General features: G+C 42.3%; 1 protein-coding gene across 1 annotated transcript in view; it reads left to right on the top strand.

Annotated features, from left to right (window-relative positions):
* The window catches only part of LOC112226590 (serine/threonine-protein kinase STK11), a 46,525-nt gene extending 26,319 nt beyond the window's left edge, over positions 1-20,206 (top strand). Inside the window, 8 exon segments of the mRNA XM_042307644.1 lie at positions 1,810-1,942; positions 2,098-2,234; positions 6,656-6,783; positions 10,523-10,580; positions 14,589-14,596; positions 14,599-14,781; positions 18,002-18,226; positions 18,815-20,206. Coding sequence (XP_042163578.1) covers positions 1,810-1,942; positions 2,098-2,234; positions 6,656-6,783; positions 10,523-10,580; positions 14,589-14,596; positions 14,599-14,781; positions 18,002-18,195 — 841 coding nt within the window. The 3' untranslated portion in view covers positions 18,196-18,226; positions 18,815-20,206.
* Positions 20,207-20,566: the final 360 nt, after the last annotated feature.

The raw sequence follows: 20,566 nt of genomic DNA, 5'->3' as shown, positions 1-20,566 counted from the left end.
CCTCCATATCGGATGCTTCATCTTCCTCCTGTCCATCATCATTGGTCTCCTCAAAACAAGGTAGGTTGAAGGCTTCGACCATGTTGCTTGCGCTGTCAGTCACCACTCATATTAATTGTCGCTGCACGTTCCAGTTCCTCAGGACACTATTTTTGGTAAATGCCCTCTGCTGTGTGGTGGTGTTGTATGTGCTCTCAGCTCAACAACACTGTGTGTCCTTGATAGTTTCCGTCAATGAAACTGGCGACAATCCCCAAGAAAGTGTCCCTTTCAGCTAGTCCAAATGTCGTTGACACAAATCAAAACCATCACCTAGCTGCAATAGTTCTCAAATTGGCTTCCATTTCTTGCAGGGCCGTGCTATATATAGGCGGTGTGTAGCCTGGTTTAGCTTCACTTGCAGAATACCACATCCCTTCCCATTCTCCCTTAGTTATTTGGGAGAAACTCTCCAAATGCAGGTGTGCCAAGTTTGTAGCATCATACCCAAGAAGACTCAAGGCTGTAATCTCTGTCAAATCTGCTTCAACAAAGTACTGCGTAAAGGGTCTAAATACTTATGTAAATATGTTTTTGTATTTTTTGCAAAAATTTCCCAAAACCTGTTTTTGCTTTGTCATTATGGAGTATTGTGGGTAGATTGAGGGGGATGACTTAACACATTTTAGAATAAGGCTGTAATGTAACAATTTCGAGAAAGTCAAGGGGTCGGAATACTTTCCGAATGCACTGTAAGCAGATTAATAAATGAGCTACCACCTCAACTTATTTTCCCAGCCAGAGATCAATTAGCCTAACTAAATATATAGACGGAGATTCAGTGAAACAAAATCACATTGATTATCAGACAGGCTTTTTTTTATAGTAAAGAGCAAAATCCACTTAAGTTACATAACATTCTAGCAACTTGTTTCCTCTCTTTGTGCTTTTCTAAGACTGGCGGTTTCCTGGTCTCCTCACTCCACTGCTGCCTGCTTCATTGTTCTCAACACCAGTTTAAATCAATATACTGTTTTCTAGAAATCAGGCTGTTTGGGCTCATTTACATTTCTATGATGTCGGACTGGGCCAGGGCTCGGGCTTCAGCTCACCAGGGCTCACCTGGGCCAGAGAAATTCATGGCCATGATGAGGGCTGATTGTTTTTGCAAAAGCAGCGATGTCTATGGCCTGAGACAGGGTAGTCAGCAGTTTATTTCTGACACCACGGGGAGAATCATGCCCAGGTTCCCCATCTCTTTCTGCATATTATTGGTGATGTCAGCTTGTGGTGTCAGTACCGGACTCTAATTTTCAGGCCCGAGGAGAACACTTGGCTGTGGTCAAAATGACCCCAAAGGACTGGATTTTTATTTCATTTGAAGTCTTTATACAGAAACACTAAGCAATTTATGTATATTTATTAAGAACAAGTTCATTGACAAGGTCATTAACATTTTGAAGAATTGAATAAACCACCTATTGGCTATGATATAAAATATGCCTCTGGGTTCAAAATGACCCTAGTCGGTTGTATGAGGATTAATTGTTACCCAGAAATGAGTTGATATATAACGGCTGCATTTGGCCTTTAACACAAATTTATAGTCACACTTGATTAAAAGACCTATTAGATTGCTTGGATCGATACATCGTGTATGGCTGAGCTCACACTCAAAAGGTGATGAATTATGCACTGATGTTTTGATTTATGCAAAATATCAATTTGTTTGTGGTGTGCACAGATCTCAAGTTAGGATTCACTGTAGAGCTAATGTGGTGTACTGACTTATCTTGTAGGATTTTATTATTAACCCTCCCTCCCTCTCAGGTACTTTTTACAGCTGTTAGATGGCCTTGAATATTTGCACAGCCAGGGAATCGTTCACAAGGACATTAAACCAGGAAATCTGCTTCTGACTACCGACGGGGCACTCAAGATCTCCGACCTGGGCGTGGCAGAGGTGAGATGTCATCTCGCTTACCTCAGTCACCTTTACCTGTATATTACCTATTGTTAGGGATATGCATGTTCTTAACTATATTATGTAGATATCATTCTTCCCTCTGAGTGTGCTGATTTTGAGCCTTTTCTCCCTATCTCTCGCTCCCCCACCAGGCTCTGCACCCGTTTGCAGAGGATGACACGTGTCGTACGAGTCAGGGCTCGCCGGCGTTCCAGCCCCCCGAGATCGCCAATGGCCTGGACACCTTTTCAGGGTTCAAAGTGGACATCTGGTCCGCAGGCATCACACTGTGAGTAATAGCAATTGCAATGTCCAAGTCCACCCTGACCCCTAGCTCAGCACCTTCTGTTGATCTGGAAGGATAATCAATGGTAATGAAAATAGCTCCACCGAGTGCTTTGATTACCTATCTGTCCAACAGATCTGCTCTTTCCATGACATCGACTGACCAGGTGAATCCAAGTAAAAGCTATGATCCTTATTGATGTCCCTTGTTAAATCACCTTCAATCAGTGTAGATGAAGGGGAGGAAACGGGTTAAAGAAGGATTTTTAAGCCTTTAGGCAATTGAGACATGAACTGTGTTCGAATACTCGTACTAACTGCACTAACCATACTATTTGTGACGTGAATTGAGTATTTAGTATGCTTTTTGGTCATAGTATGGATATAGTTAGTATGCCAAAAGTTCCCGGATGTCATACTAAATTCGCCAAAATATGAAGTATACACGCAGAGGACACTATTTCTGTACTTTAGGGCCCATAATTCAGGAAATGGGCGTGGCTTCTGTCGTGGAAATTTCCTCTATTTACCAAATGATGAGAGCAAACCACACACAAGTCAGAGTTAGTTATCAAAGTCCATCTTTAATTATATGAGCTCTATCACAGCCCTGTGACTCTCAGATCAATTCAGTGTCTATCAATGAATTCTCTGAGTTCCTTACACATTGCAGCTGAGATCCTTTAATAGCAAAAAACACACATAGTCAGACAGCATAGACATAATAAATCGTTCAGCTTTGTCTCCTAAACTGTTATTTTCTCAAACTCAGAACCATAAACCAATCCTCCATATCAACAGGCATATATCAAATCCATCCTATCTTGACAAGATCACAGAGACACACAGACATTGTGGAGCCAAGAGATACACGCTTGACCTCTCCCTTCTCTCCGGCCCAAACAACTTAGTCTTGACATAGAACAGATACTGCAACCCCGCCACAGTATTATACAAAAATAACATTCTGATGAGAAGTAACTTACAAACATATGATGAATATAAAACATCTTACCTATGTTACCAACCAATTCTGATTATTCCCCAACACTTCACATCGTTTCCAGATTTGAAGAAAATATCGGAAAATAGGCAGTCGAAATACGAGAGAGGATACAAATGAGTTGCTTTAACTAATTATGACAGATGTGTTGAGCTATGTAATAAAGTAATGCCTTACATGTTATATTGGCTGACAATTTGTTAGCTGCGCTGTCCTTATGAACCACATAGTGTTACAGCAGGATGTATTGGTATGTTGTTAGCTAGCTACCTAACGTTAGTTGGCTACTTATACATCGAACTTGCCAGTATGTTAACTAAAGGCTAACTCCCCAACGTTTATTGACTTGATTATTCCCATCATTCTTAGCTTAGCTAAATGTTAGTCGGTGTGTGTTCACAATTGACATTCGGGTGCTTTCGTAAATTTGCTCTGGCCATCTACTACAATTTCAGAGGACTCTCGTCTGAGTGTACCAGAGCGCAGAATAATTAAATTACGAGCGCTCAACACCGGTTGAATATAGCCGGTGTCACTAAACGTTGGGGGAAAAGTAATTCAATTGTTGCCAGCAGCACAGTCACCAACTCTCAGGATAACATGAAACTACCAGTTCTGCTAGGGCGAGTAAAATGGTCAGAGTGGTCTCGTTTGTGTCTGGAAGTAGCTAGCAAGCTAGCCAACGTTAGCTTGGGTGCTTGACTGCCATTGTATGGTCAGAATGCTCAAATAAACTCTACTTCTCAGCCCGAGCGTCCAGTGTGCTCTCCGACAGGGAAAGGCTCTGAATTTACAAACTAACAATCTGACAACGCTCTGAATATGAGCGCACTCTGGCACTCCAGATTGAATAAATAAAATGTCTAACTTGTAATTTGTTATGCTAACTAGCTAGCAAAAGGTTGCATAGCAACAGCATAAACTTCCAGTAGACATGTGAAGAGCTAATACGATCAACTGAAAGCATACTGTTCATTTACAGTATACAAAAATGTACTTGTAGTATATACTCAGTTAAGATGGGGAGAAGTCTGTCCATAATAAAGCGTTGCTCTGCCTTAACAACACTATCAACAATACAGTATGTTAGTATGGGTATTCAATCACTGCTATGGAGTGTGCCATTCAGAGGGTGAGGGGGCAAGACAAAAGATTTAAGTACCTTTTGAACAGGGTATGGTAGTAGGTACCAGGTGTCAGGAACTGCAACGCTGCTGGGTTTTTCACACTCAAGTTTCCAGTGTGTCTCAAGAATGGTCCACCACCCAAAGGACATCAAGCTTACTTAACACAACTGTGGGAAGCTTTGGAGTCAACATGGGCTAGCATACCTGTGAAACACTTTCGACACCCTGTAGAGTCCATTCATCACAATACCCACTGATATTGCAAACTATTGTAATTATTTTTCATTGGCAAGATTGGGAAACTTAGGCATGACATGCCAACATCAAACGTCGACATTACACATCCAAGTATAACTGACCTAATTATGAAAGGCAAGCATTGTCATTTTCATTTCTGTAAATTGAGTGTGGAAGAGGTGAAAAAATTATTGTTGTTTTTCAACAATGACAAGCCACCTGACAACTTGGATGTTAAATTACGGATGATAATAGCGTACGATATTGTCACTCCTATTTGCCATATCTTCAATATAAGCCACTAGAAAGTGTGTGCCCTCAGGCCTGGAGGGAATCAAAAGTTACTCCGCTACCCAGGACTAGTAAAGCCCCCTTTACTTGCTCAGAAGGCTGACCAATCAGCCTTATTACCAACGTTTTTGTAAACTTTTGGAAAAATAGTGTTTGACCAGATACAATGCTATTTTACAGTACATTTTTAATTGACAACAGACTTCAGCAGGCTTATAGGGAAGGACATTCAACAAGCACAGTACTTACACAAATGACTGAGAAATTGATGATTAAAAGATTGCTGGAGCTGTCTTGTTAGACATCGGTGTGGCTTTTTGACATTATCGATCATAGTCTGCTGCAGGAAAAACATGTGTTTTGGTTTACTCCCCCTGATTTATTCTGGATAATGAGTTAGACAGCTAACAGAACACAGAGGGTGTTCTTTAATGGAAGCCTCCAACATAATCCAGGTAGTCAGTGATTCCCCAGGGCAGTGGTCTAACCCCTTACTTTTTCAATCATTACTAATGACATGCTTTGAGTAAAATAATATATGTATGCAGATGACTCAACACTATACACATCAGCTACTACAGCGACTGAAATTATTGCAACACTTAATGAGCTGCAGTTAGTTTCAGAATGGGTGGCAGGAATATGTTATTCCTAAATATCTCTAAAAACTAAAAGCATTGCATTTGGGACAACTCATTCACTCAGCCCTACACCTCAACTAAGTGTTGTGGAAATTGAGCAGGTTGGGGTGACTAAACTGCTTGGAGTAACCCTTGATTGTAAACTGACATCGTCAAAACATGTTGATACAACAGTAGCTAAGATGGGGAGAAGTCTGTCCATAATAAAGCGCTGCTCTGCCTTAACAACACTATCAACAAGGCAGGTCCTGCAGGCCCTAGTCTTGTCGCTCCTGGACTACTGTTCAGTCGTGTGGTCAGGTGCCACAAAGAGGAACTTAAGAAATGTACAATCGGCTCAGAACAGGGCTGCATGGCTGGCCCTTAAATGTACACGGAGAGCTAACATTAATGATATGCATGTCAATCTCTCATGGCTTAAAGTGGAGCAGAGATGACTTCATCACTACTTGTTTTTGTAAGAAGTTTTTACCAGCTGAATGTACCGAGCTGTCTGTTTAATCTACAAACACACAGCTCTGACACCCATGCATGTTCCACAAGACATGCCACCAGAGGTCTCTTCACAATCCCCAAGTCCAGAACAAACTATTGGAGACGCACAGTTTTACATAGTGCCATGACTACGTGAAACTCTATTCCACATCCAGTAACTTATGCAAGCAGTAGAATCAGATTAATTAATTTTTTTAAAGATAAAAATACACCTTATGGAACAGCGGGGACTGAAGAGACACACACTGGTACAAGCACACACTAGCACACGCACAGTGGTATTATATTGTAGTGGTGTAATATTGTTATGATTTACTGTTTGTCTTTTGTTTTATGTGTGGTGTAAGTGCCTTAATGTGATTGGACCCGAGGAAGAGTAGCTGCTTCCTTGGCAACAGCAAATGGGGATCCCTAGTAAATACAAATGCCCTGATGAATTGAGGCTGTTCTGAGGGCAGGGGGGGTCCTTAATGTTTTTTACACTGTGTATTTTCAACGGCATTCTTTGTATTATCATTTTGAGAGGTAATTATACCAGGTCATAGACCATGCAAGTTAACAGATCTCAGATATGAAGTCTCAAACTCATAATATGTGATGTCTTGCCTATTTCCCTTTTTCTATGCCGTAGATACAACATTACAACGAGTCTTTATCCGTTTGAAGGGGACAACATCTATAAGCTATTTGAGAACATTGGGAAGGGAGACTACAGTGTTCCAGAAGAGTGCGGGCCTGCCCTGTCAGACCTACTGCAAGGTGAGGATGACCATGATGAAGACCATTTCTGAATTAAAGGTTGATTTAGCTTGAGGCTTTACACAGCCGTTGGTCAGTCAGTGGCTTACTCCGGTCATGTAAAGTGAGAGCTTTCTTCCAGGTCAACTCAAATGCACCCGATTTCAACTACTGATGGCCTAAAATTGAATGTTAGTGCTGGGCTGGAACAAAAGCCTGCACCCGCTATCTATCCCGGACAGGAGTTGGCCACCATTGTGTGTTAGGGGAATCACTGGAATACATTGAGAAATGCCCTGTGGTATTTTCTGAGCTTGACCAGTAGATGGCACCATGACTTTGACTCCATCTGTCTCCTCTGCATCAGAGGCCTGTAACCTATCATACACTCTATTGAAATTCCTCTGAACAACCCTGCCGCTATCACTTTCCAATGACATAGGAACAGAAGTGGACTACGCATATGGTAGAAACTCAGACAATGAGATTTGGCCTTGGAGACTTAAGATATAAAAGGGAGATATCTTCTTCAGAAAGAGGCATGTTAGCACGCCTTGTGGTGCAGTCTAGATACTTCAAAATTATTTCATTCCCGGGGTGTGTGTAAGTTCACGTGTGCGTGCGTATACAGTAGTGTTTTCCTCTGACATTCAAAGTTGATCTGATTGATATTGAAGGGTTTAGGCAATTAATTTAATGGCAATGGGTAGTGTAGGACAGGTCAAAGGTTTATCTCTGATGCAGATGAGGTTTGTCTGCAAGCTCATCATAGCTTTCGCAAAAGACCCACACACATTTTGTGAACGAGACTAGATTCAGAACAGAAGTATTTTTTTCCCCCTTTGTTAAACTTCTTTTTAGTCAAAGCAAGCTTAAAAATAGTCATAGAAATTGGTTTGATATTTCTCTAGTCAGCACTGTCATTAATGCAGACCACCATTAGCTGACTGTCCATTTCCTCTTGACGTGTCTGTGCGCATGCCTGCTTGTATGTTAGATATGTGTGTATGTAGTGGTGTGTGTGTGTGTGTGTGTGTGTGTATGGTGACGCAGCCCAGTTCTAAGAGCCAGCCTGCAATTAGCGTCTCTAAAATAAACTCGCTGCCTGGCAAAAAGGTGTCCTTCAGCACGCCCATGAAAGCCATCAGCACACATGGCGTACCTCCCCCAACCTGTAGAAAGTAGAACCCATTAACGTAGTCATGCTGATAGCTCTGCACGGCTATGGCATTGAAAAAGCATTAGTTATTTTTTGGGACCTAATTGGAATGACTGTGTTAGTGTAGGTTGATAAATGTTTTGGCACTATATATTATCACATTTATTGCAGCATTGTGCACATTTTGCGATGCTCTAGTCTGACCTTTTTTGTCATAATATTTGTATTATGAGCAGTTCATCGTTGTCATTCTGTCCTCGGATAGCCCTCCCCCCTTGCTTTGGCAGTAATAAGGACAGAGAGATGGATAGTAGGGATGTGCAAGATTAGGGCCGACCCCATTTTGTCGGCTGGTCGTTTGTTTGGCTGATAGGCTATTGGTCGACCGAGATTTCTTTTAGTCAAGCAGTAGTAGAAAAAACTAAATATTAATCATGGTGTACAAGACACCTGTCTGAGTGGAGGCCATGGGGATGGCACAGTCCATCAGTCTAAGAGATGTGCTATTGAAATTGTATGTGGTGATTATGTACGAACAATTGTGCAACACAAAATAAAAACAATATTATTTTATAACATGCGCTTTCTCCCGCATTGGATAGTGGTTGCTGTTCTGACACACATCAGTGTGCTGTTAAATTGTTGCCTTTTCCTAGACCTTGTTGCCAAGTGCAAAATAGCAAAGTTACCCAGCATATTGGCGTTGAGAACGATGCGGTGGAAGCAGCAGCAGCAGAATTGGGAGATGAGAAAACAGCCCTTTACTTAATTGTCTAAGAACAGTGAGGAGAGAGGAAACCCCAACTTAATTAGGTCTGTAATCAACAGCCTAACTGTTAAATGTGCCTGGCTTTATAAACCATCCATATCTACAGAAGTAAGACAGATCCTGCTTCTGTTGCCTGTTTGAGTGGTTTGTTTTAATGGCCTACTGATCCCGTGAGCGCCGAGCCTCACGCAACAATTTCACAAATTCGGCGGTAGGCCTAAGAGCCCATCCTGTTTAGTCTTAATACCGTAACTTAGGCAGGCCTACAGTGCATTCGGAAAGTATTCAGACCCCTTGACCTTTTCCACATTTTGTTACCTAACAGCCTTATTCTAAAATGTATTAAATTGTTTTTTTTTCCCTCATCAGTCTACACACAATACCCCATAATGGCAAATCAAAACAGGTTTTTAGAAATGGTTGCAAATGTATTAAGAATAGAAAACTAATTTACATATGTATTCAGACCCTTTACTCAGTACTTTGTTGAAGCAACTTTGGCAGCGATTACAGCCTCAAGTCTTCTTGGGTATGACGCTAAAAGCTTGGCAGCTTGGGGAGTTTCTCTCATTCTTCTTTGCAGATCCTCTCAAGCTCTGTCAGGTTGGATGGGGAGCATCGCTGCACAGCTATTTTCAGGTCACTACAGTGATGTTTGATCGGGTTCAAGTCTGGGCTCTGGCTTGGCCAGTCTAGGACTTTCAGAGACTTGTCCCGAAGCCACTCCTGCATTGTCTTGGCTGTTGCTTAGGGTCATTGTACTGTTGGAAGGTGAACCTTAGCACCAGTCTGAGGTCTTGAGCGTGCTGGAGCAGGTTTTCATCAAGGATCTCTCTCTACTTTGCACAGTTCATCTTTCCCTCGATCCTGACTAGTCTTCCAGTCCCTGCTGCTGAAAAACATCCCCACAGCATGATACTGGCACCACCATGCTTCACTGTAGGGATGGTGCCAGGTTTCCTCCAGATGTGACGCTTGGCGTTCACGCCAAAGAGTTCAATCGTGGTTTCATCAGACCATAGAATCTTGTTTCTCATGGTCAGAGAGACTTTAGGTGCATTTTGGCAAACTCCAAGCGGTCTGTCATGTGCTTTTACTGAAGAGTGGCTTCCTGCTGGCCTCTCTGGCATAAAGGCCTAATTGGTGGAGTGCTGCAGAGATGGTTGTCCTTCTGAAGATCTCCAAAGAGGAGCTCTGTCAGTGACCATCGGATTCTTGATCACTTCCCTGACCAAGGCCTTTCTCCCCCAGTTGCTCAGTTTGACTGGGCGGGCCAGCTCTAGTAAGAGTCTTGGTGGTTCCAAACTTCTTCCAGATCTGTGCCTCGACACAATCCTGCCTCGAAGCTCTAAGGACAATTCCTTCGATCTCATGGCTTGGTTTTTGCTCTGACATGTACTGTCAACTGTGAGACTTTCTATAGACCGGTGTGTGCCTTTCCAAATCATGCCCAATCAATTGAATTTACCACAGGTGGACTTCAATCAAGTTGTAGAAACATCTCAAGGATGATCAATGGAAACAGGATGCACATGAGCTCAATTTCGAGTTTCATAGCGAAGGGTCTGAAAATGTATCTAAATAAGCTAATAAATTTGCAAAAATGTATAATTCTGTTTTCGCGTTGTCATTACGGGGTATTGTGTGTGTGATCCATTTGAGAATAAGGCTGTAACGTAAGGAAATGTTTAAAAAGGGAAGAGGTCTGAATTCTTTCCGAATGCACTGTAAATGTGTACTCTTCCTCTGTATTATAATTATTCCTATTTCCCCCTTTTCATCTCCCTTTTCCACTCCTGTGTTCTTACATTTAGCTTCTTTGTCTTCTCCAGGAATGCTTGAATATGATCCCGTCAAGAGGTTTTCAATACAGCACATACGGCAACACAAGTAAGTGACTGAAGTAATCCATGTTGAAAATAGCCCAAATGACACCTTCCAAGTCTTCAGTTCGATTCCATTCATCTTCTGATTCGATTGAACTGAAATGGAATTGACCCTGAAATACTCCAGTCCATGTGCCCTCTTTGCCCTCAGCTATGCTGTGAAGTCTGTCACTGTTCATCCAGACTGTTCTAGTGTTCCACACAGAGAATTAGAATGATTCTGTTGTGGTTCTCTGGTTCTACTGCTCCAGCATCAAAGACAGACTGCCTGAGACCTGAGGAGGCAAAGGGATGGGCACTTTATATCACACATCTCAAGCTATGAGTTTCTCTAAGAACCTCAGACAATTAGATTTTTTGCCTTGGGGAGAGTTCAGATATAAAATGGAGATATCTTCTTCAGAAAATAGGAATGTTAGCACACTTTATGGTGCAGTCTAGATGCTTCGAAATGAAATAAACAAGTAATGGTACTCTAGAAACCGAGAAGTCATAGATCTTTGTTTTTATTAGTATGCAATAAGCAGGCTCGACAATAACACTTGTCCAGGGAAAGTACAATTTCTTTGGGACAAGCAAATTATAGATTTTAAGTTGTCACAATGAACAAATCAAATAAATCACTCAATCACAATATCAAACAATTAGGCTGCTCCAATCACAATTCGATCATAGTGTCCTCTGGATGCAATGTGTTGCGCACTGTCCTCCCAATCTCTCCAGAGCTTATCGGAGTAGAATTATTGTAGGCCAGCATTGATAGGCACGAGCGGTCTTTCAATGATATGAAGTTGCAAGATGGGTTTTATTGTCAGTTAGTCTAGATCAAAGTGTGCACATTTGTTGATATTCATTGCTAGTTAGTGAGTTAGTTGACCAGTTATAGCAAATGTTTGGTCAGCAATGAAAAAGTAATGGTGTGTGCATCACCTGTGTGTGGGCCATTGCCAAAAGAGAGAGCGAAAGAGACATTGCAGTAGCAGGTAAAATAATGATATACAACAGACTATCAAGATAACAAATTCAAAACGTTGTGTAGTTTGGCTGGTTATCTTGATAGTTAACTATTTAGCTATTAGCATGTATTAATATCATTGTCATGGCTGATGTCCTAAAAAACCTTCCACCACCACTTTTGTATAACTGCAAATGGCAGACACTCAGTTGTTACGAGTGTGCAGTTGATGAAACCAATGCTGCATACTCTGATTGTAAACTGTCTCAAGTGCTGAAAATCTGGTGTCGAGAAATAATTCAGACACCATTGGAAAGCTGGAATTCTCCACTATGCAATACTGGCCGTAACGGAAATATTTGTAGAATAGCCTACTTGACAACTATGTTGTCAAGATCTTCATGAAAACAGAATATTTTAGCATACAAATAGATCAACAAACATTTATCAGTGGGCTAGGAAAGTATAAACTAGAGGTCGACCGATTTATGATTTTTCAACGCCGATACCAATTGGAGGACCAACAAAAGCTGATACCGATTTAATTGGCCAACTTAAAAAATATATATATATATTTGTAATAATGACAATTACAGCGATACTGAGTGAACACTTTTTTATTTTAACTTAATATAATACATAAAAATCAATTTAGTCTGAAATAAGTAATGAAACATGTTCAATTTGGTTTAAATGACGCAAAAACACAGTGTTGGAGAAGAAAGTAAAAGTGCAATATGTGCCATTTTAAAAAAAGCTCATGTTTAAGTTCCTTGCTCAGAACATATGAAAGCTGGTGGTTCCTTTTAACATGAGTCTTCAATATTCCCAGTTAAGATGTTTTAGGTTGTAGTTATTATAGGAATTATAGGACTATTTCTCTCTATACCATTTGTATATCATATACCTTTTGACCATTGGATGTTCTATTAGGCACTTTAGAATTGTTAGCCTAATCTCGGGAGTTGATAGGCTTGAAGTCATAAACAGCACTGTGCATCAGGCATTGCTAAGAGCTTCTGGCAAACGCAGTAAAGTGCTGTTTGAATGAATGCTTACGAGCCTGCTGCTCCCTACCACTGCTCAGTGAGACTGATCTATCAAATATCAAATCATATACTTAATTCTAATATAATAAGCACAAAGAAATATGAGCCTTTGGTCATTAATATGATAAAATCCAGGAACTATCATTTCGAAAACAAAACGTTTATTCTTTCAGTGAAATACGGAACCGTTCCGTATTTTATCGAACAGGTGGCAACCGTAAGTCTAAATATTGCAGTTACATTGCACAACCTTCAATTTTGTCATAATTATGTAAAATCCTGGCAAACGAATGTCTTTACACAGTTGGCAACGAGCCAGGCTGTCCAAACTGCTGCTGACTCTGCTTGCACAGAAAGCAAGAAGTGACACAATTTCCCTAGTTAATATTGCCTGCTAACATGACTTTATTTTAACTACATATGCAGGATTAAAAAGATATACTTGTGTATTGATTTTAAGAAAGGCGTTGATGTTTATGGTTAGGTACATTTGTGCAATGTATGTGCTTTTTCCGCAAATGCACTTTTGTTAAATCATCACCCGTTTGGCGAAGTTGAAGTAGGCTGTGATTCGATGATAAATTAACAGGCTACGCATTGATAATATGCAGTGCGAAACAAGCTAGTTAACCTAGTAATATTATCAACCATGTGTAGTTAACTAGTGATTATGTGAAAATTCATTGTTTTGTTTTTAATTAGATACTTTTAAAGCTTCCTTGCAACTTAACTTGGCTCCTTGCAGCCACAAGGTCCTTTTGATTCTGCACTTGCGTAACAAGTGGTCAGCCTGCCACGCAGTCTTCTCGTGGATTGCAATGTAATTGGCCATAATCGTCATCCAAAAAGGCAGGTTACCGATTGTTATGATAACTTCAAATCGGCCCTAATTAATCGGCCATACCGATTAATCAGTCGACTTCTAGTATAAACGGTATGGAGGGAGAGAATAGAGGGAGAGAGGCTGGCCAAAGCATGCTGAAGTCTAGTTACCAAATGTGCCTTCAACTTATCTGTAACGGATGTTTTAATAAAATTATATTTAAACTTAATCTGATTGTCTGGTCCCTCAGCTGGTCAAAATTTGAGATCAATATATCAACAGGAAAGTAATACTACACCGATTTCAAAAGTGGGTCTATGTGTGTGGCAATCAAGATGTGCCTTCAGTCATAAGCAAAACACATGTACAATACTGAAGTACACGCATGCGAACCATGCATACTCACTGAAGTCTTGCAGATGTTTTCTTGGTTTTGGGCATGTTCCAGGTTATTGCAATTTCTTCTTTCGTACCGGTGCTCTGAAAAGGTAAACAATACTTTCTTGTAGATATTTCCTCACGTTTCTAGCAGCTGAAGGACCGACACCACGGACAATCGGCAGAGTAAGATCAAGTATCATTTTATTCAATATTTCAACACTAGCTGGTCTACAGGCAAGCTGAAATCAATTTTCTCCTTTTCTGTGTGTGTGAAAGAGACCAGAAGAGAGAAGCATTTTCAAAGTGCATTCTGACAATAAACTCCAATGACTTTGACTCAGTTTCCATGGTTACTAATAAGTCATCCTTTTTCTACAAGGGGGTCCTTGGCCCTCTTGCAATTTGGGGAGAGAAAAAGAGTGCGTGAGAAAGGGAAAGAAAAGTAACCCTAGGGAGAGAACAAGCGGGGCGAGAGAAAGAAACCCTAATCACCCCCTCAGTAGCCCTCCTGCTGAAACATTCTCCACAACTGACTCTGATGGTGCCTCATTTAAACTCTTTATAGCAGAATGGTGCTGGGTATATAAGCAGTGAAGCATACATGAAATACACTTTCTATATCTGGTTGGGTTGCATTAAAATGTAGCTAAATGTCAGCATAGGAAAACTGACTTAAGTTGTGATACAAACATGTCAGTCAGCCTATTGGAGAGGTATCGGGCTATACTGGCTTACCTTTTGCCAAGATGTGTTTAGTAACTAGTCATACAATTTCCCCCCACCCACTTTGCCTTCTGCCCTTAGCTGGGTACGTAAAAACACCCGCCAACAGAACCACCGGTGCCGATCCCTGCCAGCGCGGAGAGCTGGGACGTGTGGCGCAGCATGACGGTGGTGCCCTACCTGGAGGACCTGCACGGGTACACGGAGGAGGACGACGACGAGCTCTACGACCAGGAGGACACAATCATCTACACTCAGGACTTCACTGTGCCAGGTAAGAAGGGAGGAGCCCTACATAATTCCACTTTATTGGGGTATTGTGTGTAGGCCAGTGACAAATCTCAACTTAATACATTTTAAATTTAGGTTGTAACGCAAAGTAATGTGGAAATAGTTGGAGTGAATACTTTTTGAAGACACTGTATATGACTTCCCTGTGCCAAGTAGAGGGAGCGAGTTAGAAACAGACACACACATGGATTGGTGGCGGGCTCAGGAAAGGCATGGGGAGTTCAGATGGAGGATAGACTACAGTCAGTAGGAAGCAAAATAGATCAGAACTTCACAAGTGCCTATAGTTTGTTTTTAAAAGGCTTTGGGGGAACAGTGTTGCAGCCATCTCTTTACATGTTTCAGTGTTTCGAATACTGTATGCCACAAAGACGGGGCTTAACCATGTCCTTTTTTAAGTTGATGCTACCAGTTTAGACTGTTAAACGTTCAAAGCTCGGGGGGACCATTCAACTGGAAATATAACATAGTACCTCCATTAACTTACTGCACTAAAGACATTTTGTAGGTTGGGCAAACCTCACAGTTTGGACAGTTGTTATACTCGAAAATCAATAAATACACATCTTTCCTGAGTCTTGGTTATAATGGCTTAAGAGGACCTAAACCTAGTGCTAAAGTCTTGCTTGGCAACAAAGGGACTGATAATATAACCGCCGTATTCCCTGCCACTGAAGTATGATGACCTACAAAAATCCAATTGTTCAATGGAGCCGCAGAGAACTTGAATGGCGGTGATTGACTTTATCTAATAATACACTACATGACAAAGTATGTGGACACCTGCTCGTCGAACCTCTCATTCCAAAATCATGGGCATTAGTATGGAGTTGGTCCCCCTTTGCTGCGGGGACTTGCTTCCATTCAGCCACGAGCATTAGTGAGGTTAGGCACGGATGTTGGGCGACTAGGCCTGGCTTGCAGTCGGCATTCCAATTCATCCCAAAGGTGTTTGATGGGTTTGAGGTCAGGGCTCTGTGCAGGCCAGTCAAGTTCTTCCACACCGATCTCGACAAACCATTTCTGTATGGACCTCACTTTGTGCACAGGGGCATTGTCATGCTTAAACAGGAAAGGGCCTTCCCCAAACTGTTGCCACAAAGTTGGAAGCACAGAATTGTCTAGATTGTCATTGTATGCTGTAGCGTTAAGATTTCCCTTCACTGGAGCTAAGGGGCCATTTCCACTCTGTAGTCCAATGGCTGCGAGCTTTACACCACTCCAGCCGACGCTTGGCATTGTGTATGGGGATATTGGGCATGTGTGCTGGTGCTCAGCCATGGAAACCCATTTCATGAAGCTCCAGTTCTTGTGCTGATGTTGCTTTGAGATGTTTTGGAACTCTGTAGTGAGGGTTGCAAACGAGGACAGATGATTTTTACATTCTTCAGCACTCGGCGGTCCCATTTTGTGAGCTTGTGTGGCCTAACACTTCGCAGGCTGAGCCGTTGTGGCTCATAGATATTTCCACTTCACAATAACTTCACTTACAGTTGACCAGGGCAGAAATTTGATGAACTGACTTGTTAGAAAAGGGGCATCCTATGAAGGTGTCAAGTTGAAAGTCACTGAGCTCTTCAGTAAGGCCATTCTATTGCTAATGTTTGTCTATGAATTGCAGGGTTGTGTGCTAGATTTTATACACCTGTCAGCAACGGATGTAGCTGAAATTTGTATCAATATTTTGAAAATCATTACATGTGGTAAAAGCAAACTGCGACTAAAAACGAAGGTAGGAAACAAACACCTCCTCTTCGCAGGGGCCCCACAAGGTTACGTGCTCAGCCCCCTCTTGTACTCCCTGTTCACCCATGACTGCGTGGCTATGCACACCTCCGACTCAATCATTAAGTTTGCAGACGACACAACAGTATTTGGCCTGATTACCAACAATGACGAGACAGCTTATAGGGAGGAGGTGAGGGCCCTGAGAGATTGCTGCCAGGAAAATAACCTCTCACTCAACGTCAACAAAGGAGCTGATTGTGGACTTCAGGAAACAGCAGAGGGTGCACGCCACCATCCACATCGACGTGACCGCAGTAGAGAAGATGGAAAACTTCAAGTTCCTCGACGTACACATCACTGACGATCTGAATTGGTCTACCCACACACACAGTGTGATGAAGGCGGCGCAACAGCGCGTCTTCAACCTCAGGAGGCTGAAGAAATTTGGCTTGGCCCCTAAAACCCTCACAAACTTTTACAGATGCACAATTGAGAGCATCCTTTCGGTTTGTATCACCGCCTGGTATGGCAACTGCACCACCCATAACCGTAAGGCTCTCCAGAGGGTAGTGAGGTCTGCACAACACATCACCGGGGGCAAACTACCTCCCCTCCAGGACATCTACACCACCCGATGTCACAGGAAGGCCAAAAAGATCAAGGACAACAACAATCCGAGCCACTACCTGTTCACCCCGCTATCATCCAGAAGGCGAGGTCAGTACAGGTGCATCAAAGCGGGGACCGAGATACTGAAAAACAGCTTCTATAAACAGCCATCACTAACATCAAGTGGCTGCTGCCAACATACTGACTCAACTCCAAAAATGTATGTAATAAATGTATCACTAGCCACTTTAAACACTGTCACTTCATATCATGTTTACATACCCTACATTACTCATCTCATATGAATGAGCAAGTAATTTTTAAAACCATATGACCTGATTACACAAATAATCTGGTCCCATCATAGCCCATCAGTTTTTTTTCTTCAGCTGATTGATTACTATGTCATACCCTACAGCTAGGGTCCTGAGTTTGTTAGTTTAGCCTAGTACCACACCAGGAAACTCTGGGCCCTAGAAAAACTATTCCCATCCCCCGGCCTCTGTGGGACCTGTGTTGCCACCTCTGAAATCACCACACAATGTTACAAAATAAAAAAACATGTCCTATTTGTATGATGAAATAGTTTTAATGTTTTTTGTGGTGGGGATGGGCCTCCATAGTTTTACGTGTCTCAGTACAACTACGACAGTTTCAGAATGTAACAAGTAAAAAAATCTATAAAACAAGTCTCAAATATTAGGAAAATGCCTATCGGCTGTTTACAAAACAATGCGCTGCAACGAGAAGCGCTCTTGGTCTGTAATATGTCTCTCTGTGTGTGTGTCTGTAACTATGTGTTTGACTGTCACGGTGTTCTGTGTTGACCAGTCTCTCTTCCCTCTCTCTCTCTCTCTGTCCAACAGGCCAGGTGCCAGAGGAGGACTTAGACGAGGGTGAGGTGGATCGGAGCCGGGCCCAGGCCAAGCCTGTTTGTGTGAATGGAACAGAGAGCAAGGCCAAGCCAGAGTGCAGGTCCTCGTCCTCATCCAACCCCTCCCGCAAAGGAGTATCCACAGCCAGCAAGATACGCAAGCTCTCCAACTGCAAACAGCAATGACTGCACCTCAACAACCCACCTGGTGAGAAGGGTATGTCATTCTGGATGTGGTAGGTGTAATATTTTTTGCACTCTCTCAAAAAGCATTTACTCCTCTGAGTGATGGAGAGAATTGTGAATGAGACATTTGTGCTGGGGGGGGGGGCACAAACACAGACTGCAGAGCTACTTGGTAGGATGTGCAGCAGTGTCTGTATTAATTTGTTCCAGAGATGACTCACGTTGGTCTAGATGGAGTGGGGTGCAGGCAGGATATTGTTTCCCTCTCTGTCCGTCGCTACCTCTCTCCCTGTCAGCTGTATTTTCTCTGTGATCCTGCCTGCCCGGCTCTCTCCTAAATAACCCCTATTCATTCTCCATGTAGGGTCTGCCATCATTCAGCTGCTTTATCTGTGTGCTGCTGGAGGCAGAGGGAAGTCTCGATCACTTTGTGTGTGCGTGCGGGTTTGACAAATAAGCCTTTGATGCTCATATAAGGAAAAGTGTGCCCTTAAATATCCTTTTTAAGTCGCCGTATGTCATAAATAATCCTATTTGTCATGCCATAGTCTCGTACAATAAAATGAACTACATGAAGCTTGCCCTTCCTCTCTTTAACGCTCTCTCTCTGTCCTCCCAGGTTCATCTTTCCCGTCCTTCTGTTTTTGGAGTGCTTGGCAATGGTGAGAGAAGCCTGCTGATGCGGTGCCCCACGTTTCCTCCTGAACCATTCGGCTACAAACTCTTCTTCAAGGATGCCATGCGCTTGACAGAGAGCGGGAAAGGGGGAGAAGGAGAGAAATGGAGACTGCTCAGAGACTACCCTCGAGGGTCTTGGTGTGAAGTGCTTGTGTTTCCCTTCACTCCCTCCGTTGTCTGGCTGTCCCAGAGGCGTGGCCTGGCCGTGTGAGACCCACCTTTTCTGAGTCCTGCCCCAGTTTGTTTTAGTTTATAGACCATCTTTTATTTTACAGAACCTAACTGCAGTTTTTAAAGATGCACATGTGTAAAAAGAATGACGTTGATAAAGAACACGTATATATTTAAACTATGATGACGATGATGATAGTGCTACCCATGTAAAACTGCATGCTGTACGGAGCTTTGAGTAAGGAAAACTACTTGGTTAAGGACAGACAAATGGACGAAAACCTTGACAACCACCGCGGATGGTGAGTTGGCGGGGGGGTGTTTTGTTTCCATTAGTTTTGTTTTGATTTTTTTTCAATAAATATTTTAATTATTTATGTAAAACATGTCCCAACCAAACCCTATTTGTTGTCTGGCTCCCATTTTTTTCTTTTCTGACGGTGCACATGGTCATTATACTGCAGGGTTTTATTTATACATATGAATTACCCTTTTGGTTTTATTTCATACCAACACGATGTTAGTGGGAACATTACATTTCCATGGAGGGGGAAGGGAGATCGAGGGCGATTCGAAACTTTAAAACTGAAGAGGGGATCAGAAAATGTCAAATGGGATTCTTCAGACCACGGAAAAACTGGAGTAATATGTTGTCGGGCATCTGTGTGTTAAAAGATGCACTGCTAGCCTTTTTTCCCCTCTGATTGTCTTATTGTTCCCTGATCACATCCCTGGAAACTTCTCTCCCCCTCTCTTCCACCTCCATCTTTCCATTTCTCCCTTGCTCTCTGGTCTGAATCACCTGCACTTTCCTCTGCTGTCTTTCTCCCTCTTTTTCCCTCTCTCTTCTGACTTACCTGCTATCTCCTTTGCCCTCCATCCCCCTCTTTCCCCTTCTCTCCATCCCTCCAACTCATCTCCTCTGCTCTCTCTTTTGCGCCCCCTCTCCTCCCTCCCTGTGCTATGACTCACCTGCTCTGTAATCTATTCTTAGTGCTGGCCTGATGGGGGCAGCTAATTGCGTAAGATGGCGAGAGACAAACACTGCCTACGTCAGCCCAGCACTGAGAGAATCTCTGGCAGAGCCCAGACCAGGCAAAACTCAGTGGGGAAACCTCAGCAATATACCTTTTTGATTAATAAAGAATTCCTGCTTTTCTGACCTCATTCTTAGTTTATTTCTTAACTGTTGGAATGAACCCATCCCCATTCCCATGATTGTGCTGATAGCATCTCTGACAATGTGTATGTCTGCCCTGCATCCTCTGTGGTTTACCAGTCATCTATTGCTGTCATCGCTATTTTGTTTCGTCGTTCAGTCTGCTCCCCTGCAAAGCCACCTTGAATTTATACAATGACGGAAGTGAAGTGAACACAGGTTCTTCTTTCTGTCTTTTTTTTTTTCTCAAAGAAATATGTACATTGCTTAGTCCCTGGAAGTCTAGGAATCACGGCATTACAAAACGTTAGGGATTTCTACTCTGTACAGATATTTCTTTCTATACATAGACGGGGACCTTTT

This window comes from Oncorhynchus tshawytscha, linkage group LG28, assembly GCF_018296145.1.
Source record: "Oncorhynchus tshawytscha isolate Ot180627B linkage group LG28, Otsh_v2.0, whole genome shotgun sequence".
Lineage (NCBI taxonomy): Eukaryota > Metazoa > Chordata > Actinopteri > Salmoniformes > Salmonidae > Oncorhynchus > Oncorhynchus tshawytscha.
The sequence above is the reverse complement of the archived record's forward strand: the minus strand, read 5'-3'. Positions and strand labels throughout refer to the sequence as shown.